This window comes from Channa argus, chromosome 8 (genome assembly GCF_033026475.1).
Source record: "Channa argus isolate prfri chromosome 8, Channa argus male v1.0, whole genome shotgun sequence".
NCBI classification, from domain to species: domain Eukaryota; kingdom Metazoa; phylum Chordata; class Actinopteri; order Anabantiformes; family Channidae; genus Channa; species Channa argus.
In genome coordinates this window covers 10,925,784-10,949,069 of record NC_090204.1, presented here as the reverse complement: position 1 = coordinate 10,949,069, position 23,286 = coordinate 10,925,784, and the positions used below count along the sequence as shown (strand labels likewise).

Sequence of the window (23,286 nt, the reverse complement as noted above, 5' to 3'; positions counted from 1 at the left end):
GTGTATAGATGTTGGCACCGTTTGTTCTCATGGACACGCTTTTCTCTAAAAGACAACCCGCAAGGCATGAAGATAAGATAATAAGAAGATAGGAGGTACTGGAATAGTACACATTATATTCAATTGAAAATACACAGACTTAAAATAACTGGCAGGAAAACCGTGAATGAGTACGTGCTCACATAATAGTTTGAGGGTAGTTACATGTCTTTACAAAACGGCCTCTAAATTTCAATTTCAAAGACTTTTTTAAATCGATTTTTAGCTGTGTTTATGTTTTTAACGGAGGGCAACGTGATCACAAATATGATTGGCTTCTTTAGCCGGTAAGCGAAGGCTCATTGGTCCAGATGCCTGGGAGGTGGGGCTTTGTGTTGCTACTTCTCAACCTTTTGTCGTTGTTAGGCAGCTGCAAGCTGGAAAGTCCCTGATATCCAGAGAGCTATTAATTAGAAAAACTGCCGTTATTTCTGTCAATTTAAATGAGGGGTATTGATATTTTCTTCGCGTCTGTCTCAGCGGATATACAATTCTCTAAGGTTGTTGCACTCGTGATTTTGTAGCTACCCGACTACTACATGCTACCTTGCGACTACTAGCTTGTACTAGCAGGCTAGCTCTTTGTGTGGCTCGCTGCTAGCTGAGTGATGTTTTGTTGTTGATGGGAGCAGCCCTCCCATCGTCTGGGAGAGGACATTTATCAGCTGTGTATGGAAAAACGTCTTTGAAGCCACTAATATAATTTGTGCAAGTAGTCCGTGATATACACTCTTATTAAAGCGACAGTGAGGGAGGGAAGAGTTTGACCGACAAGGAAGGAGATGGGAAACTGTCTGAAATCTCCCACCTCGGACGATATTTCTTTGCTACATGAGTCTCAATCGGACCGGGCCAGTTACGGAGACGGCGCAGATCCAGACCAGGAGCCGCCTCCCCCCTATCAGGTAACTTTTGTCTAACTGTATAACTGTATGGCGCTGTTTAACCAACCAGTCATTATGTTTTTGGTGAAACCTTAATCAATGTCATTATATATATGAATCTTATTTAATGTCACTTGATGTGGGGTAGGTCTGGCCCTGTCATTTTGGCCTGACAACAACCAAAAAACTGGTGAGTGACGGACAATATGTGAAGCTAGATCAGCTGTTGATCATCCTTGGCCAGCAAACCGAACCACTGACCTTGTCTCTTTGTGGCTTTGACACTAATCCGCTTTGTTATATCTGAAGGTCCTATCTCTGACTGCCGTTTCGCTGAAGTCATAGTCATTCCTCACTGATCTGACAGCAGCACAATATCATTACTTGTAGTTTTCATTCAAAAACACTCAACCATGTAGCTGGTTTACAGTCCACAAGACTGTAATACACTATGTATTATGGATTGCAGGTCACTATAATTTTGATATTCTAAAATCGGTCTATTTGTTCTGCGAAAACTTACGATTGTTATAACTTCCTTAGTTGCTTTCCTCAGGGACACCCATCCTTCAGGGCAGTAACTTTGTTTGTTGCCCTTATTTCCTGAAAAGATCGTCCACAAACAGCTCGTGTCATGTTGCATCTGTAAATATGATGCATGGTGTTATTCTTATCTTGTGTGTTTTACTTGTCAGCTGTTGTGTGTTATGTAAGGCCTTGGCAGAGAGTCTGCATGTTACTAGGTTAAGCCAATCCTTATCTGTAGATTTAAGTGTTTTTAAAGTATAACTAAAAGTGACTTCAGGTAAGTAACTCATAAGAAGTCTTATTGTGAAAAGCTAAAATATACTTTATTTAGATCAAGTATAGTGTAACTAAATATAAACCTTTCTTGTTAAGTTCTTAGAAGAGAGATGAAAAGCTAAATGGGGAAATATGCATTGTACTTATTTGAAAAGCAGCTGTGTGTACAGTTAAATCACTCCTGGCCACCAACTTAGTCCATAACTCAACCAAGTTGACTAAGCATTCCTATGGGAGCACTGCATTCATGTTAAATGGTGAACTAACCTGTCACTGGGTCTCACTCTAGATATAAGGGTCTGCTGTAAAAAATCTGCTGGTCCTCATGACAGGTGACTCCCTTTTTATGTCATAAACACCAATAATTGTTTTACCCTTTTAACATTTGCATACATTAACTAAATGACAATAAAGTCTTTAGCAGCTTGTAATCTTTGGACACCTTGCTACATGTTGTCCACTAAAGAGTTAGGTAGATGTTTTTAATAGATCTTAGTCTTGGCGCATAATTGTTGCAATGTGTTGCTTCATCATTTAATCATTAATGAATATGCACCATTGGCAAGTTATAATATAGTTATGATATAATATAACACCCAGGCATATTCTACATTAGGATGACCTTTTCCCTTTTGACAAAGTTTGTATACACTATTAACAATGGGACTATTTTTGGTCTTTGGAAAGTACTTATAGGTTGGTCATGGGACATGCTCAAGGTTTTTCTCCGTAATTTCAGTTTATTTTAAATATTCTCAGTGTTAACAGCTGAAAATCATATTGAAATGAATTGGAGGGAAGTAGGAGACAAACTATTCTGACTTTTACTGCGCTGGTCATTAATCCCCCTTGAATTTTTAGGCATTGTTTTAAATTAAAACACATTTGATATCTTACTATGAGTGGAATGTCACTCACTGACCTGCATTAGAGCCAGTCAAAGATTATATCTGAACAGGGAAATGAGTCCTTGACAAGTATCTATGTCCATGTTGCTACAAGTATGTATGTCATGTCTGGCATAGTGTGTAATTAGGCCAAAGCTGTGAAAGAAACGTAACAAACATTGCTCAGTCCTTGCAGTTCTTGACTAAGCTTTAGTTGTGTTGAAAAATCTGTATCCAGTTTGTTTATACTGACAGAGTTTCATGAGAGGGTTAACTAACTAGTTAAAACTTTCTTATAAAAGGCACTTTCAGCTCTTTTCTCCCTGGTGACTACGGTAATCAGTACCTTCGCCATCTGAACCCAGTCAGAGAACACATCACACATTTTTTGTGTGCTTGTAGATCAGCTCAACACACTAAGGAAGTGCTGTGTGTTTTAGAAAAGGGACTAAAGGCTCCTTTATATTCCATTTGAAATAAAATTAGCTCTGTTGGAAAGCTGTCAAGTAAAGCCCCGGGGTTAAATGCCAGTATACTCACTGTGACACAAGGTCTGTCCTTTGTGGAGGGGGAGAATTGCTCATTGGAAACAGGATGCTGGAAATCTCAACAATAAAATGTTTTTCAAAAGAAATTTACCTCTACCACTAATGTTCAGTTGTAGTAAGAAGTGTATATATGGGAAATTGTTATTCAGACTTTCAGTAAGTTGTGTCTGGGGCATATATTGCTGCCTAGCAATGAGATTTTGATTGCAGTTTGGATTTTTGTTTTTACCTTTTTAAAATCTAATACATGAAATATAAGTATTGAAGTAAAACTATTGTCTAGTAACAGTAATCGAACCTTTAAGTTCAATGAATTCTAGTTTCACACATTAACAAATGTAAAACAGGTCATAAAGTTGTATACAACTATTACGTGTTTCACATATCATCCAGGCACAATTTCAAAATGCATACTATTCTTCAGACAGTAACCGTGAGGCTTTTAAATGATTTCAGTTTGTTTGTCAAGTCAGCATAGATTGTAATGTCAGTAATGAATCCTAGGTGAATTTCAGCATCTGGAACAGGGTGTGTCCACAGGCTCAGCCAAGGCTGGATTTAGAATTTCCTGTCTGAAAAAAAGCATTGCACTTCAGACATGACATCATCAGCAGTGAATCTCCTAGAAAATTTTTTATGCACTGCGGTAAGAGGATGATTTACACTTTTGGTTGGTAAATTCATTGTAAAGTTCCAGTAAACCACAGTAAGTATCATGTATTTATTTCACACAAATAATTTCTCTTGTATGTCTCACTGGGGGGCTCACTTAAAGCCCTCTGGGATGTTCTCCTTATAACTGGCTGTTTATGATGACTTATGCAGAATATATCAAGATTATATCAGTTATGAAATACTATATTTAACTGTGCTGTCTTTCATAAATATTGCTTTTTTCAAAAAAGGGAATTATAATAAACATATGTTTATTCATTTCTATTTAAAATTTCATTTAAAATTTGTTATGAGATCGAGATCAAAGTGGTCTATTGGGATGATATGGTACTATGAGGTCTTTTAGATTTGAAGGAGCTTGACTGTTCAGAGCTTTATATGTAAGAAGCAGAGGTTTTAAATTCAATTCTAGATTTTATGGGAAGCCAATGGAGAGAAGCTAGTGAAGGTGAAATATGACCTCTCTTGCTAATTACAGCTAGCACCCTCACTGCAGCATTTTGGATTAATTGCAGGCTTTTTAAGGAGTTACTGCGGCATCCTGAAAAAAGGGAATTACAGTAGTCCAACCTAGAAGTAACAAATGCATGGACCAGGTTTTGCCATCACTTTGAGACAGGCTGCTTTTAATTTTGGCAATGTTCCATAGGTGGAAGAAGATTGTTATAGAGATTTGTTTTACTTAATAGAGGACAATAATATATGTGAGGTAAAGGACAAATCCTGCTCAAAAATAACCCCCATTAGTACTTATGGCAAGAATTATTCCATCCACCAGTAACGATCTGGTTGGGCACCATGTTTCTGATATTTTTTGGCCTGAATACCATGACTGAGTTTAGAAATAGAAAATTGTAGGACATCCAGCCCTTTATGTCTTGCAGGCATGCTTGAAGTTTCATTAATTGATTCATCTGGTTCCATAGATGGATATAGCTGGGTGTCATCAGCATAGCAATGGAAATTTATGGAGTGTTTTCTAATGATGTTGCCTAAAGTAGACATGTATAAAGTAAAAAGAATTGGTCTTAACACCAAGCCTTGTGGAACTTTATCACTAAAGTTTGTGTGCGTGGAAGATTCATCAATAACATTAACAAATTAGAATCTATCTGATAGATGAGATTTAAACCAACCTAATTTACCGACCAACCTTTTTAATCCCAATTGCATGTTCTAGTCTGTGCGATGAAATGTTATGATCTATGGTGTCAAATGCATGACTAAGATCTAACAGAACAACAAAGTCCATTATCTGAAGCCAAGAGAAGATCGTTGGTGACTTTTACCAGTGCTGTTTCTTTACAATGATGAACTGTCAATCGTGACTGAAAGTCTTCATAAAAAATTTTTCCTGTACAGTTGGTTGCATAATTGCTTTGCAAGTACTTTTTCAAGTATTTTAGAAATAATGGGGAGATTGGATATTGGTGTGTATTTGGCTAAAACACCTGAGTCAAGAAAAGGATTTTTTACGTAGCGGTTTAATTACAGTTACCTTTTAGGCCTTTGGTACATAGCCTGTTTCTATAGATAGATTAATGATATCTCATACAAATTTGTCTATTAAGGATAAAGCTTCTTTGAGCAGACTAGTTGGAATAGTGTCTAGCAGACAGGTTGTTAGTGTAGATAAGGTAATAGTTAAAGTTAACTCAGTGAGATATATGGGTAAAAAGCAGTCTAAAAGGGATTGGGGTCCCATTAACAATTCTAACACTGTTGTACATGAAGATCTATCAGTAATATTTCTGGGAAGGATCGGGTTAATTTTCGCTCTAATAGCTACAATTTTATTTGTAAAGAAATGCATGAAGTTATTGCTGCTCAGAGTTAAGGGAATACTAGGACTCAAAAGAACTATGGCTCTTGGTCAGGCTGGCTACAGTGCTGAAAAGAAAACAGAGGTTTTTCTTATTGTCCTCTATTAAGTAATGAATAATATACTGTTTTGCTGCTGATTCTTCTAATTTACTGGAAGGCCACTTCCTTTCTAACTGTCATGTTGCCTGCTTTGAGTTGGGAGTTTGTGAAGTATACCATGGATTAATCTTGGATCTTCTGGTTTACTGTCTGCTTTTTCACAGGGGCAACACTATCGAGTATTGTACATAGTGAGGCTGCAGCATTATCAACAAGATAATCAACTTGAACAGGAGTTAAAGTTAATAGGGCTACTCTCTATTGTATTAACACATGTTAAAGCAGAAGATGAAAGAATCATAATCTTTTTTTTTTAATTTGTTCTCATCATTTTCAGTTAAGCACCTGTTGTAGTGGAAATATTTTCTAACTACTGAATAGTCCATTATTGTAAATTCAAACGTCATTAGAAAATGGTCAGACAGAAGAGAATTATGAGAAAATACTGTTGAATTATACGTTTCAATGCCATATCTAAGGACAAGGTTTAGGGTGGCATTAAAACAGTGAGTGAGTTTATTTACATTTTGGGGAAAAACTATTGACTCTAACAATGAATTAAATGCAGTGCTGAGGCAGTTACTGTCATTTACTCATTATAATGATTTTAGGAAGCTGAGTGGAAGATTGCTGCTACTCTACTTCAGCCTGTCCTTCTGGGAACATGATAGTTAATATGACTTAGGGGTTGACTCATTTAGGTTGACGTATTCTTCCTGCTGTCACCAAGTTTTAGTAAGACTGAATAAATCAAGAGCTCCACCATCTAAAGTAGGATGGATGCCATCTCTCCTAATCAACCTAGGTTTTCCCCGAGAATGATGTTGAATGATGATGACTAGTTGTGATCATTCCTTTGAGCAAGTGAAATATCTGTTCAAATGATTTGTGTGAATGTTTGTTTTCTATGCTGTAAAGTTCTAAAGCAGAGGAAAGTCTACTGCTGTTCGAATATTTTGAAGAATGTAGTTGTTAGCCTGTGCCTATTTATGTTTTAGGTTGTGTGTGTGTTGCATACAGCATGTTGTGTGTCAAGTCTGGTGATTTGGAAAGCAGCTGGTGGAATGTGATGAGTCATCGCTGTGAGACTAGGCTACGGGAGATAATGCACCCCTGTGTGTTTACATATGAGTGGCATTTGAGTGTGTGTGTTTGGCCCCCTGGTTTGGATTGTAATTTCTCTGCCTCCTCCTTCAGAGACTGGGGCAGTAACAAGAGGTTTATTGATCACATTCAGTGTGGTACAAAAACGTTTATGCGGCTCTCCAAGCTCTATGGGGCAACCCTATTGGCCTATTTGCAGCTTAACTTGGTATTTAATAATGCTGTTTTTACTGTTCCCTTTTTACACCTTTGTGTGACAATGAGGCGTAAAGAGAAAAAACTGAATATTGCAGACACACAGAAGCACAAATTCTGTCAACCAACTGCATTGCTGTATAGACGAGAGGGTTTTCAGTCAGCAGTTTTCCTTTTAACTCAGCCAGTTTGGCCAGATGATACGAGGAAAGTATGTTTTCTTTTGAGGTAATTTCAAATTACCTGTCAAACCTGGAGTGGACACAAGTTGGAACATTTGAGATGGAAGGAAATAAGAAAAATAAATTACAAACCAAACAAATTATTATTTGTATAGTTGTTGCTTCAGTTTTAGTAGACTCTGGCCCATTTTCAGTTATTCTTTGTAGATGGGGACTAAAATGCGTAGTTGAATGATGATGTAGTGTGCAATTTCTTTTATCCAGATGTTCACCTCTTTTAATTAAAGGGAAGGCAGGAAGAGAGTGTGAAATCATCATTTCTGATCAGATAACAGCAATTGTGCTGGAAAGTCAAAGGTGCTTCTGACTTCACCACAGTTATCACATAACCAGATATCCTGTCATTTTTTTAGCCTTGTAAGTTGTACAGTAGAGCGCCTTTTGAGGCATATTACCTACTGTTTCCTTCTAATGGAGTAACATAAACACTGGGGGTTGCTGTCCCTGAGCTCCACAAGGGTCAGGACTCAAGTGGCCATCTGTACATTCCTTTGTTCTCTTCATGGCTCCTCCTCACATTTTAGTCATTATCTGTCTTTAGTTGAAATTGGTAACCCTAGGTCATGGGATCAGAAGTGTCAACAAGGGTTTGGTCATTATAGTCATAACACTTATATCATTGTATCATATAATAACTCGAGTATTTAAAAAAAAAAAAAAAAAAAAAGCTGCTCCAAACAGTGAAAACTGTTTCTAAAGTATACAGCCACATCCAGCCTTGTATTTTTGTGGGAATTGTTTAAAAAAAAAACTGATTACAATTTTTTTTCTTGATTCGCCATGGTTGCTGCTACATAGGTAACTATCAGTTTTCCATGAAATTTCCATGAAGTTACCAAAAATGTGTTGTTTTCAACTTGGTTTTTCATAAATTTAAAGAACGTGCATTATGTTCATCGTGTGTAGTTTTGTGGCTACAGTGACATTTATAAAGTCTGGGATATTACATTTTTGACCAGATGGTTGAAAAACTAGTAGGTACTTTATTACAAATAATATCAAAAACACAGGTGCATGTGTATCTCCGTCAAATAAGGGACCATCAACTATTGATTTATATCTATCTATTCCAAATTTGGTTTGTAGTGTGCTTGTATGGAATATGTCTGTTTATGCAACCTCAATTGTATTAATAGAAGTGTGGACACGTATTTGTTTCATAGCCAAATGTTAAGTATGCATTCATTTTCTTATTGGCAATTAAAACTGAAAGTGAGATGTGAGATGTGATCGGTGCATAACTGCTACTGACGCAGCGTATGTGGACTTTGACCTGTGTTCATTTTCTCACTGCTCAAAACAGCAGTGTGTGTGTGTTTCACCAGGCTGATTATTAACTGGGCAAACATATTTTCTTAAGTAGGTTTTGCAGGGAAATATCAGCATTATATTTGTATCTGGTTGGTTTTATGGATTTTGTTTTGTCTGCCGGAAAGGCCAAAGAAATTAATACCAAAAACCTCACATTACAAGGGAAGCCAGATGGAATACAGACATCAGTTAAAAGTTAGCTTTTAACCAGCTTTTAAACAGGTTTAAACAGCTGTCTTTGGACATAACACTTCATTAAACCTGCCAGGAAGAGAAAAAATAGACTTGAATCATAAAAAATTTGGGGTTTCCTAGAGTGATGTGCATCTCTCACAGATTTGGTGTGAATTAATATGTTTGAAAAAATTTAATTCTATGTGCTGTGTGAGGAACAATAGTGACAGACATGAAATACGTGTATAAAACACTCTCTATGTTAATTAGCCTGTATAAATGGTCCAACCCAATGTAATAAACAGATGAAGTAATGCAGTACACAAACATATTGTTTAGGGCTTTTTTTTTTTTTTGTCAATTAATCTATATGGATTATTTTTTAAATTAATTGATTAATCTGTCGATATTTTCACATTAAGTTTCTTTATTTTTCAATTAATATATAATAAAGTAATGCAACGTTCTAACTTAATATTGTGACATTGTACTGAAGAAAGTCACGTGAGATAGAGGTTCCTTTTGAGCTTCTCGTGCTACGTAAAATAAACAATCCCAAGAAGACAAATTATAGTATAACACAATAGCAACAGTGACTGGAGGCCATCAGCTGCACCATAATTTACAGTAATAGTGTCAACATAAACTCCACCCACTAGCTACAGTAAACCCTAGCTACACAACAGAATAACCCACAGAACAGAATTCCCTCAATCCCTAGCACCCACAAGTCTCAGCAACCAACTCCCCTTGGCACATTACAAGAATATAACAAAATATAATAAAAAAGCAATTAATTTACTAAAAATAAAAATTTAAGTTCCTCAATCTTTTATATATTTCAATATAATAATTAAAAGTATGCGCTGTGTGGCATTACTCCTCCCCCCAAAAAGAGGCGAGACTTAACTGGTAATCTCTGTTTTACAGACTAATATGATGTCTCTTCAAAATATAATTAAGAGCTTGTTAAAAGAATGTGTTGCAATCTACAGTTTCTCAGTAAACACTTCAGTTTACTTTAAATACTTTAACAGAATAGAAGAATGAATATGAAAACAGTCAGTCTGTCTGCTGACAGTTACAGGGTCCTGCTTGGTTTGGGAGTATGACTGTCTCAGTGTCCACCAGAACCTGTGGCACACTAGGTTGAAGTTAGTGAATTAGGTGCCGCACATACAGCTTTTTATGACTTCTAAGCTTTAGTTATTTTCTTTATCATTTAATCTAATAAATCGCTTATTTATGGAGCGTTTTATGCCAATACCTGAATGAGCACTGATATCAGGTCGAGTTAAGAAGTAACTTTGACTTTACCTGATCTGTCTGCTCCCTCTCTGTTGCAGACAGAGACACTTAATTGAGCTCCGCCCTCGCTCATACACAAAGAGAAAAAGCTGCTCCACAAGTTTATTTTCTTATTCACTAATCTCTGTGGTGTCCTCAAGAATTAGTTAACCTTTAACAACTAAATCTGCGCACTGTGACATAATTTCTTTATTGTCCCAGGTACCAAATCTTTGTGTACCGTTAGCCCAACTTGCGATGCGTCGAGACATATTTCGTAAATAAAGCTCTTTTTTGTAATCGGTTACGTCGATGCTTCGACACACCCATAATATTGTTACGCTCTTAGCCTGTTCTGTCATCATATCACCAAACACTTCCTGTGATGTAAATGTTCATCCTTCCTTATTCTCATCATTGTCCTGATGCCTGTGTGCAAATCTGCCTTTCCTGTGTGCTGGTCTTGACAGACAGATAAGATGTCAGAGCCTGCAATTGCTTTAAGTTCTGGGGTTACTTCCCCTTAAGTGCATATTAAGGGAAATGCAAGTCATTTTGTGTGCAATGGAAATAGCTCGGGTTAGACATAATACAAATACATTGTATTTATGTGTTAAAAACAGATATTATGCCTAGTCATCATGCTCCTGTCTGCAACCCCTTTTCCACATACATATTATCCTTAAATGCTCTTCTATGTCTGCATCCTGTCAGCAGAGTCAGGATCCTAGCATTGTGTGAGCTCAGGGCCAATAATGTATTACATCATGGACGCATGCAACAAGTTGTGGGTTTTTGAATGTTACAGTTTCACATTGTCCCCAAATGACCCAGAAAAGCAGGGGGAAAAAAAGAGTATAGCCACTATAGCTTTAACATGTTAACAGTCCAGTCACTTAACTATAAAGTAAGATTTAAAATTGTGTTGTGAGTATATACAGAACTCTTTTGTTGTCATTTCATCGCCAAAATCATTCTCATGCCAAATGTGTCTGGTGCAGTCATTTTATGTGGGAATAGTGCTGAATTTGTTACATATCTATTTTTGGGGAGAATCTAATGGGTGGTATTCAAACACAGTTCTATCACACGTGTGCCTGTTTTAAAGACATTTGCTTACTATTGAGCTTGTGGGATAAGAGTGCCTCTGTCATTCATTTTCACATTCCTCTTTTCTCTCAATTTCTTTGTTAGTGATGGATGATGTTTGGCCGTTTTTTTTTTTTTTGCTCTTAGCCTGGGTTGCCGAAATTTTTTCCGTTTGCCATTAGTAGCATGTTTGGCAAGGGAAACCATAGTTTGTACTTTGCCTGACTAGTCAACATTATTCATCCTCTACCTCCATCCTCCCCTTAGTTACACCTTTTATTCTTGCCTTCTCCCTTTTTTTTAAACTCACCTCCACTATTGTCCTTCTGGTCAACCTAAGGTCACGTAATGAACAGTTGTTGTTACTGCCCATTTGAAACACCATGTATGGAAGATGTGTCTGGCAGATGATAACAATTTCATGCTAACCACTGCTGTGCCACTCTGATGCCCTGTCTGTAGGTTTTATTCAGACGGCTTGTCTGTTATCTCTTTTTGACATTAGCAGAAGGAGTGGCTATCAGGGTAGCAGTAGACACCTCAACTGTTGAAGCTATGATGAATCATGGCCTAAAATGCTACAGTACCGAGAGTCTCCATATTCAGTGTTCTGCATTTTTTTCCCTATAAAAATGCCATCAGATAACTTCTACATATGAAGACCATTAAAAGACAAAGAATAAATAATCATATCACATGTAATGTTTGGGTCACACCTTGACTTTGCTAGTTTTGTCTTGTTTAAACTTCATTATTTAACTTTAACTATTTATTTGGAAGATTTTATTAATTTATAATCACAAAACAATGTAAACCAGACTCTGAACACAGCTATTGGGGTGGCTGTAGCTCAGTTGGAAAGGCAGTCTTACATGGATCACAGGGTCAGTGGTTCGATCCCTGTTCCCGGCTACATGTCGAAATGTCCTTGGGCAAGACACTGAACCCCAAGTTAATTCAATTCAATTCAATTCAATTCAACTTTATTTATATAGCGCCAATTTACAACAAAGTCATCTCAAGGCACTTTACAGAATAAAGTCCAGACTACACAAGTATGTAGAAGCAACCCAACAAATCCCCCTTGAGCAAGCCCTAGGCAACAGTGGAGAGGAAAAACTCCCTTTAATGGGAGAAACCTCCAGCAGAACCAGGCTCAGGGTGGGTGGCCATCTGCCTTGACCGGTTGGGGTGAGTGGAAAGTGGAGAAAGAAAAGAAAAGAGCAACGAAAAGCAACAACAAAAAGCAACAACAAAACAACAAAAAAGCAACAACAAAGCATCGTACAGGTTGTAGGATATAGAATTAATGGTATACAGTGGTGACAAGTAAATGTATAGAGAAAAGCTAGTTCAGGTTGAGTGAGCAGTTTAACTATAAGCTTTATCAAAAAGGAAGGTTTTAAGCCTAGTCTTAAAAGTAGAGAGGGTGTCTGCTCCCCGAATTTGGATTGGAAGCTGGTTCCACAGGAGAGGAGCTTGATAGCTAAAGGCTCTGCCTCCCATTCTACTTTTGCAAACTCTGGGAACCACAAGTAGGCCTGTATTTTGGGATCGAAGTGGTCTAATCAGGCGATACAGAACTATGAGATCTTTTAAATATGATGGAGCTTGACCATTAAGAGCTTTGTATGTAAGGAGGAGGGTTTTGAACTCTATTCTAGATTTTATGGGAAGCCAATGAAGAGAAGCTAGTGAAGGTGAATTATGATCTCTCTTTCCTAATCCAGTCAGCACTCTTGCTGCAGCATTTTGGATTAATTGAAGGCTTTTTAGGGAGTTAGCCACCGCCATCGGTGTTTGTGTGAATTGGTGAATGGGAATCAACATTGTAAAGTGCTTTGGATAAAAGCGCTATATAAGCGACCATTTACCATTTACTATTATTGCATAAATAAATACAAATATGAATATTTTGTATTTGGCAGTATCTTGGGTGTGTTGTGTTAAGCACTTAATATACATGCTGTGCTCCAGCTGGATAGTTTTTTTCTGATATGCTACCAACAACAGAGGTAAATTGTTTTTACAAGTTGTTCTCATTTTTTTTTCTGTCACTATAACTTAAGGTATATAACAAGTAAAGCCACATCATAAGTTAACCAAAGTAGCAATGTCACCTTCTAGTTGCCTTCTAGTTGGGTAGCATACAGTCTGCGTTTTGGTTTCTATTCTCATCAAAATTATTCATACAGTCAACAAATTGCATATGCAGAAATAAAAACAAACACAAAACTCTTCCTGTTTAGATGTGTATATTTCAATTAAATTCAACTTTATTTATATAGCGCCAATTCACAATAAATTCATCTCAGGGCACTTTTCAGAATAAAGTCAAGATAATATAGATTTATAGAGACAACCCAACAATTCCCCCTGGAACAGTGGAGAGGAAAAACTCCCTTTAATGGAAGATACCTCCAGCAGAACCAGGCTCAGGGTGGACGGCCATCTGGCATGACCGGTTGGGGTGAGTGGAAAGTGGAGAGAGAGAAAAGAAAAGAACAACAAAAAGCAAGAACAAAACATCAGGCAGGTTGGTAGGACCAGTAGCTGCACGCTGGAAGACTATAGCAGCATAACTATAACTAACTATATGCTTTATTAAAGAGGAAGGTTTTAAGCCTAGACTTAAAAGTAGAGAGGGTGTCTGCTTCCTGAATCTGAACTGGGAGCTGGTTCCACAGGAGAGGAACTTGATACCTAAAGGCTCTACCTCCCATTCTACCTTTGGAAATTCTGGGAAGAACAAGAAGGCCTGCATTCTGAGAGCGAAGTGGTCTATTGGGATGATATGGTGCTATGAGGTCTTCTATATATGATGGAGCCTGACCATTCAGAGCTTTATATGTAAGAAGCAGGGTTTTAAATTCTCTTCTAGATTTAATGGGAAGCCAATGGGGAGAAGCTAGTGAAGGTGAAATACGATCTCTCTTGCTAGTTCCAGTCAGCACTCTTGCTGCAGCATTTTGAATTAAATGGTTCTTTGGGGAGTTACTGGGGCATCCTGAAAGTAGGGAATTACAGTAGTCCAACCTAGAGGTAACATATGCATGGACCATTTCGGCATCATTTTGAGACAGGATGATCCTAATTTTGGCAATGTTCCGTAGGTGGAGGAAGGCTGTTCTAGAGATTTGTTTTATATGTGAGGTGAAGGACAAATCCTGGTCAAAAATAACTCCAAGGTTCCTTGCAGTACTACTTGAGGCCAGACTTATGCCATCTAGAGTAACAATATGGTTGGACATCATATTTCTTAGATTTTTGGGCCCAAATACTATGACCTCAGTTTTGTCTTACCTCATATTTGTCACTTTTCTCTGAATCAACTCATAACCGCCACCTACTACCATTCTGCCAAACAGAAAAAGGAACTAAAAGGTGGTTTGAGTTTCTACCTCGCAGTTTAACCCAGGGTCAAGCAGTAGTTACTGCACTTTACATGCTCTTTTGTGCAGCCAGAATAGACAGCATGCCTAGTGGCTGAACAGAAAATGCTGGACAACACCTCTCTGATAAGTAGCTTCATTTAAAGGTTCATCTCTGAAATGTGGATAAACAGATGCTCATGGAACAAGCTCACTTAATGGCATTAGAGTGAACTCATCCTAATACCTTGACCTAGCTATTGGATCCTTAAGTTGCTAGACATGAAGGTGAGAGAGATTCAGACACAAAAGACTGTAAGGAGTGTATAAGAATTACAAGGAAAGAGGGAGGAAAGGAAGGAAGTGGAAGAGGTGAAGGCACAGACCACACAGTGAGAGAGTTGAGTAAATGGAACATTTTGTTAAAGAGAAGAACACACAGGCAGTACACAAGATGTAGAAATAAGGCTTGGCATTTTTGTTTACTTGAAACAAAAGACGTAAAAAATAGCTCTGTTTAACTTGGACAAATAAAACTAAAATAGTTGCTGGTGAAATGTCTCTCAGCGACAGCTTCTATGTAGATATATTGTTACTTATTTAAATGGAAACCCATGCACAAAGATGCGAGTGGGAGAGAACATACTATAGGGTGCAAAGGTTTTCCTTTCCTTGTTTAAAGAAGACAAAAAGAGTAACACAAGTAATATTTTCATCAAAATAATATTAATAGAACTTTTAGCTAGTATAAATGTTTCTTCATCAGAAATCAGTTACTTAATTTTTCATAAATTTATCATGAAGGATGCAAACATTTGCACTAATTTATTATTGTTATTGTACTATAACTTTTACTTATAGTTTAGGGCTAATGTAAGGTATACAAAGTTGACTCTAAACCTACCATAGTAACAATGGACATTTAGCTATTATAATTGTTCAATATTCATGTTGATCATTCATCAGAACTAAAAAAAATGTTCAAGAAGTGTATAAACAAATGTATAGGTAAATAATGAAAATTAAATTAGTGCAAATGTTTGCATTCCCGTTGATAAATTAATTAAAATGTAACTTTAATTTCTGATGAACATGTGAACAGCTAATTGTCCGTTAAATGCTGATTTTAAATAAATGTGTAATAAATAAATTTTATTTATTTATTTTGCCTTTTCAAAATAAAGGGAGGCAAACTTTTGTGCCAAATTGTGTATATTTTTCCATTCATTTAAATTAAGTTTTAGCATGCTAACAAAATTCAGAAATCTACTGCTGGAAAAGCATCTTGCATCACAACACTACTTCAGTAAAACTTTGCATCAGCGAAATGATGAGTGCAGCTGTCAAACATTTTTACATTATGTCCATCAAACGATTCAACAGAATCTATTTGCTCTTTTTTGAGTATTTGTAGTTTTTTGCCAATATAAAAAAAAATACCAATATGAAAAAAAACTACTTTCAACTTTCATAAATCAACAATGGAAATGTACAGTTGTGGTTTTTATTATTATGTAATGGTGGCCATGTAGCAGTGATAGTTGGGACAAAGTGTAAGGGAAACACCACCACCTGCTGCCTGAGACCATAATATTGCTAACTAGTCATTAGTCATTCTGTTAACAGTATTTCCAGGCAATTTAGTGCTTCGTTCTTTTGGAGTGAGTTAAACCTATAGAAAATCATGTGTGCTTGAATGTGAAACAAATGATTACTTTTGTTGTGTAGTGCGCCAAAGCCTTTCAGGCAGAGAATTTTTGGTTTACATAGTACGGTATCGTGTTGTATCGTGGCTTTATCAAAAAGGACATCTTCTTTGTTTTAAATAACATGTCGCAGTGATAGAATTAAGGTCGAGGAGCAAAGGCCCCATAAAAACATGGTGAAGTTGAGAAATACCATTACCTCAGGTTCATTTTGAACATGACGTTGACAGTGAAATGTAATAAGTAATAACGATTGTTGTAAAAAATTAAGCAGAAAAAATTTAACGCATTTTAAAACTGGATATGTATGGGGTACCCAACAATAAACTTACTCCAGTCTTTCACTGACTGGCACTTGTATCTTTTGTGTCACATCTACAGGCATATCTCACCAATAACAGAACAATTAAAACTATGTTTTGATGTAATCAAAGCAGAATTGATTATTTAACACAGAGCCTAATGCAGTGACCCACAGTACTGTAAAACATATTCAAGTCCTGAAAATTCAAAGGCCCTAAACACCCAAAAGCTAGAATTTATTAATTTCAGATTATTAAGAGATAACTTGTGGACACTAATAAAGGTTATACTGAGATCTGGTTTGAGAGCAGTGCTTGAGATGTGTAAAATGTCACGTAGTGGTGTTGGGAAGTATACCTGCTATAATTATTTAGTAGCACATTGTATTATATTGGTTGTCATTGGAAGCTTTGTGGAGCGTTGGTGAGGGGATACCACACACTTTGTAGCACATAAACAACGTGTATCACTAATTGTAAGTTTACAAAATTACACAAAGACACTTTATTATCAACATAATATGTAATACACATTCATTTAATATGATTCTTCTTTCATGACAAGTTAATTAAAGTTGATCTTTAATTTATTAAGGGGAATACAAACTTATGCATCTACTTCAATGAATTTCTGATAAAAAAAAAACAGTACTATGCGAATGTACATAAAATAGAATAAAAATAATTTTTTACTTAGTCTTACTCTTTTTGACATTTCGAAATAAGGGGATGCAAACTTTTGCAACTTAAGAGACTCCGTCACCTCAGCAGAAAATGTGTGGGAATAATAGTTCATTATGGTGGGTGGATTCAAGTACTAGTGAAACAGTGTAGCCTTACATAGATTATCGGTTACATGGGCTAAACCACAATTCTAGACATGCATAGAAATCGTTTTCTAGGCAAAATCTTTTTTTAAATTCTGATACAAAGTTTTGATCATACGGCCCGGCACTGTACTTTAGGTAGTGATGAGTAAGTATGGACCTACAGAGGTGCTTGTTTAAGTTCATTACAGAGAATCTCTACATACACACATGTGGACCCGGACAAGCCCTTCATTTTCTTTGCAAATGTTCCCATTTATGTGAAGCTGACTTTATCCAGCTGCCAGTAAAACAACTAATTGCTTATGTCAACTGTTTAAACATTGTTGCACAACTCACGTAGGGCATCATTAGAGTCCGTGGAGGGGGGGAGGAGAAAAGCAACATATATCACTTTTGTTAAAAAAGCACTTTGATACAGTAACCCATGCTTTTGTCATAACTCGGCTGGAGTACTGTAATTTTCTGTATTTTATTGTCTCTCACTTGTCCCTGTCCCATCTTCAGCTGGTACAAAATGCAGCTGCACGTTTGTTAACTGGAACAGTTCTTGAATTCGTTTAGCCTTTTCAGCCAAAAATTGTCCAGTTTTACCCCATGAGAAAGGAAAAAGCAAGTGCAATTCCCCAGCAGAGCCGTCTTATGTCTTCATAGTAGATAACATCTCCATATTGGGTATGATGTCAAGCAGTAGTTTCACAACATGATCAAAATTCTGACATTTGGTGCAAAGAGTTTAAAGGCATTACCTCCCCATTTGCTGAGCTTATTACACATCAGTGTGCACAGTCAACTTTGTTTCCTAGCCATGGCTGGTGCACCTTCACTGCATGGTAGTTTCATCTTCTCAACAGCTAAACAGATGCTGAACAAAATTACGCTACAAAAAAATTTAAAATGACATAGTTATATTAATTGATAGATAATAAAAAAAAACAAGATACTTGATATAAAAATTTCTTAAAATTTGAATTGCTAAAACATTGTAGTTACAATACAAACAATACAATGATTAGTTAAACCACAACAACCACAGGATTTGGAGGTACTACTCTATGTGTCATGTATTTGAATGAACGGTAAAGTAAACAGACTACTTAATGATCACATTTTTTATATGTCTCTAAGCTTCTCTTTAGTTGCAGTTAGAACTGTACCAAGGCCGGGCTTTATCTTATGTTACTGTTAAAAAATTGTTTAATAACTATATATCAGCATGTATAAAAAGTAACAAAGCTATCAAAGGTTAAAAATTACACATTTTGATTATGTGAGAGTTGTAATGTGTTTGTTTTTAATTCAACATTTTAAAAGCACAAATTATGCAAGTGCCAAAGGGTTGTCTTTCCTGCCTGTGGCCGTGATGTGACACAGAAAGAGAAATTAGACGATGATATTCATGTTTACATCAACCCCTCTCAAAAGAAAGTAGTAAGTGATTAGAGTTATATGCATCTGTGCTTTCATTGCATGCCAAACAATAAATAAATCTAAATACACTCCCATCTCCCAATTGTCTCCTAACGTCAGATGACATTTCGGACAAATGCTATCTATCGGTTCAATTACACAGTCTTATTTAACTTCACCCTCTATAAATGTTTTTAACTGAATAGTGACAGTAAATGCTGCTTTCTGACTTTTCATTCGTGCGTGTGCCTGTGTGCATACGTAGCAGAGTAACGGCACAGGGGGAGAGAAAGGTCAAAACTTTGTGTTAGTTTTGTTTTCTGTCGGACTTCAGACTCTACTTTCATTCATTCCTTCCATCAGCTGCATCTTCCTGTCTGCAGCTTTTTACTACGCACATGTGCAATGGAGACCTGGTTACCCGTATACATGGGGAAAGAAAATCAGTGATTCTTCGACAGAAGAATCTAAAATTCTGAAACAAACTATTGTACAACAAATAATACAGCCTAATCTAACAATAACTTTATGCTAATACTATTTTTCTTCATTGTGGTAATGATACCAAGTGGATTATCTGACTCCCTCCCCACATCCTTAGCTACTGGTGTTTGACAAGTCAGCCAAAGGCCTACCCAGAAAGTTTTCACCAACAGTAAAAAAAAATGTGTACTTCTGCACAGTAGCATCTGAACATAATCCTTCACCTTGACCCTGCTGCTGGAATGTATTTTTCAATGAAAACTGGCTTTGAATAAAAGCATCTCCCAAATGACTAAATTTATATATAAATGCCTGAATGCTAATGCAGTTTGTCCTTCTTACACGGCTTTAGCTCAGTTGGTAAGGCAGGCACGGACCAAAGGGTCAGTGGTTCAATCCCCGCTCCTAGCTACATGTCAAAGTGTCCTTGGGCAAGACACTGAACCCCAAGTTGCTCCTGGTGGGTCAGGTGAGCACCTTGCATGGCAGCCACCACCATCAGTATGTGAGTGTGTGTGTGTGTATGTGTGAATGGGTGAATTGAAATCAACATTGTAAAGCACTTTGGATAAAAGTGCTATATAAGTGGCCATTTACACACAGACTGCAGAGATACAGGCAGAAGCTGGAGCATCAAAAGAAATGACAAGAAGCTTGCAAAAGGATGCAAGGATTGCTTCTAGACTGATTTCCTACAGAATATGGTTTGAATCGATAGTTTTCAACAAATGCAGCCAAATGTCTGACATTTGTATGAATTTTTCAATACGAAATATGTTAAGTAATAAATATTACTAATTTAAATATGAGTGGACAGCTACAAATGAAATATAAGCATATTTCATTATTTAACACAGAGGTTATTATAGTGACCCTACAATACTGTTAAATTTTCCCAGTTAAGATGTTTCCTACTTGCTTTTGCCACAGATGGAGTGGAAACATCTTAAGTAATTTTATCATGTTTTCTTTTCTGTAAACTCTTCCCTTTGACTCCTGCTTTAAATTTTGTAATTTTGTGCTAATTTTATCTTACAAGATTGTTAGACATAGATTCTGACTTTTCTATGTGATCTCCTTTCTCTGTTATTGCAGGAGCAAATCCATGTGCCTGTCTACCACCCAACACCTAGCCAAGCACGGCTGGCTACTCAGCTGACAGAAGAGGAGCAGGTTCGCATTGCCCAGCGTATTGGCCTCATCCAGCACCTCCCGAAGGGTGTGCATGACCCAGGGAGGGATGGTTCTGAGAAGAAGATCAGAGAGTGAGTTGAAACCCTGTGTTGTCACAGTCGGCAGTGGAAATTAATTACAGAGCAGCAGGGTAAAACTGTGAAAATGTTCACACTTCAGGTCTGTTGTCCTTTGTTGACACATGTAGCCACAGTAATTGCACTTCCAAAATGCAGGTGACATACACTTTGTATTGTAACTGATATGCCTATGTATGTATAACGCATAATGCATGTTTATTAAAGCGCTTACTGTCCCTTTTCATAATTGAAATTAAGTGATTTACTGAAAATTGGTAACAGTGCAATCCTAATCGAAGTAAAAAGCTGAGTGTATGTTAAAAGATGCGTTTCTATCTGCAGGTGCGTCATATGTATGATGGACTTTGTGTATGGAGACCCCATCCGGTTCCTGCCCTGCATGCACATCTACCATATGGACTGTATAGATGACTGGCTGATGAGGTCCTTCACCTGCCCCTCCTGCATGGAACCAGTGGATGCTGCACTGCTTTCCTCTTATGAGACCAACTGACAAATGCATGCAAATGCCCACAGGCACCTGTGGACCAGACTGGACACACACATACAATATGCACACAAATGAACAATACACAAAACTTTTTTCCTTACTAGCTTGTATCCTGGATTAGTAAGGTGGTGATATCTAGGCAGTGATGGTGTAAAAGATTCACAGTGATCTCTCATGTTTATTTGTGTGTGTACAGGAGCATCTGTGTTTGTGTGTGTGTGTGTGTGTGTGTGTGTGTGTGTGTATGTGTGTCCGTTACTACAAGTTCCTCAGTTGGCCTGCTGGACAGGAATGAATCTGGGAAACCACTGAAGAAATGAACACAGGACAAGAAGGAAGGAGCTGGTTTGACTAAAAGATGGGCGATGACAAGGGGCTAGTCTGAGAATAGTAAAGTGAAGTCAAGAAGAATGAACACCGAATGAATGATGGTCGACTGATATGATTGAGAAAGCTTTCTAAGATCTGCTTTTAAAAACACAAATACGCACACAAGTGTACCCAGTCACTCACTTCCTAATAACACCCTATCATTAAAATGAGCCATGACCCAATGCAGAAGGAAGGACAACTCGGCACCGTCGTCAGGCTGCAGACTACTGAAGCCTGATTACTGCAAGACGGAGTATAACATATCTGTCAGGCGCCTGTTGCAAAGTTATATCTGCTGAAGAAAAATGGAACATATGCAGATGTATAATTAAAAGACTGTTAGACATCAAGATGATTATTTGGTGTGTTCTTCAGTTTACGACCGGGCTTGAATTGTCTGTCTGTACAGATTTCTCATGAGGAATAGAACATTGGTCAGTGTATTGATTAATTGTCCTGTGGCTTAGTAAACCCTGTTCTGTTTTTTAGCGATCAACTGGTATAAGGGCTCAATTGAACTAGTGTTTGCTAACAACACAGACATGAAAAATGAAATCACATGTGCATTAGCCACTAATTAGCTATCAGACTGCTGTCATCAAGTTTTTGACTTCTCGTGACATTCTCGGTCAGTGATATCTCACATTATAGGCCAAAGCATAATTAGAACAGTTTATAAACTACTGATCCAAATGAAATATATTTGCATTTATGACAGGAGTAGCCAATATGCATTCAGTAACTGTTGCAGGTATTTAATTTGCTTTAACTGTATTCCCAATACCATTGGAGTAATGTGATGGTGAAAGCCAATGACTCGGGACCAAAAGTGAGTGAATAATTTGATACTATAGCCAAACTACTGAAATTATTGAGAAGTTTGGTGCTGCTGCTGTTAATGTCAAAATCATGCAATTCTACGTTCCAGTCAAAGAGAAAAATAAATACATACACTTGCTTAGGCCTCTCAATGTATTTGTTTATGAAAATATAAATTATTGCTTCATTTAGCATCTGATGCTGTGGAAAAAAAACAAAAACATACTGAACCATGCCGAAAGTAAACATTCACAGAGGAAACGGTTAAAGCTGCCAGGTGTTACCACAGGACAATGGTCATGAACTCGGCCCTGGGTTGTGTGTGACTGAGGATGTTTATTTACTTGATGTGGTCAGAATAAGTTTTTGTAAATGACTGAATTTGAAGTTCTCAGTTTAGAAAGGCTATACTTCTATTTGTAGCTTGTCGTCACTATCTTAACATCAAGTTCAGGCCTCAATCTAAAGGATCTCCTTGCTACGTTTGAAATGTCTACGGTCAGTGTCACCAAGTTATCTATGAAAGCACAAATACAGGTGTTAAATTTTATTTTCTGTGTCCCTGCTAACTTTGACATACAGGTAAGTAAGACATTGTTTGAAAAAAATACCTTGTGATTTGTTTGTGTGTGTGCATCTGTGTGTGTTTGTACAGTGCTTTATGACCTCTGTGTATATGTTTGAGAAAAATAAGTTGGTGGAGGTGGCAGTCAGCGCCTTAGTTTTTGCACAGTACTTTAATCTACTTAACGTTTTATGCTGTACATTGTCCTCCAGCAATATAGTGGAGCATTATGGCCTTAGGTTACACAGGTGTGAGGGTTGGCGTCAGCTGCTGAAATGCTAGTTATCTTCACGAATAAAAGAAAGTTGTGGGGGGTACACAGATAGTTAAGACTGCAAATATTGCTGCCAAGCCTCCAGTCATTGGGCATACTATGTCGTAAAGAATACATAAATTGTGCTACTACAATGTCTCAAAACTAATAAATAAATAAGTCAGTTTGTCGTGTTTGGACTGTATATGTGTTACATTGGGGGGGAATGGGCGCCACCCACTGCTTTAATCT

General features: G+C 37.2%; 1 protein-coding gene across 1 annotated transcript; it reads left to right on the top strand.

The window, feature by feature from the left end:
- Positions 1 to 373: 373 nt before the first annotated feature.
- Positions 374 to 23,221, top strand: rnf11b (ring finger protein 11b). The gene is made up of 3 exons (XM_067512933.1): positions 374 to 944; positions 20,357 to 20,526; positions 20,857 to 23,221. Exons 1-3 carry the CDS (start codon positions 822 to 824, stop codon positions 21,026 to 21,028), a joined length of 465 nt encoding a protein of 154 aa, XP_067369034.1. The 5' UTR covers positions 374 to 821; the 3' UTR covers positions 21,029 to 23,221.
- Positions 23,222 to 23,286: the final 65 nt, after the last annotated feature.

Bases quoted from the DNA above. Each gene is read 5' to 3' on its own strand.
- rnf11b (XM_067512933.1), top strand. From the start codon at position 822: ATGGGAAACTGTCTGAAATCTCCCACCTCGGACGATATTTCTTTGCTA. The intron at 945-20,356 runs GTAACTTTTGTC...CTGTTATTGCAG, and splicing joins AGCCGCCTCCCCCCTATCAG to GAGCAAATCCATGTGCCTGT. The intron at 20,527-20,856 runs GTGAGTTGAAAC...TTCTATCTGCAG, and splicing joins TCTGAGAAGAAGATCAGAGA to GTGCGTCATATGTATGATGG.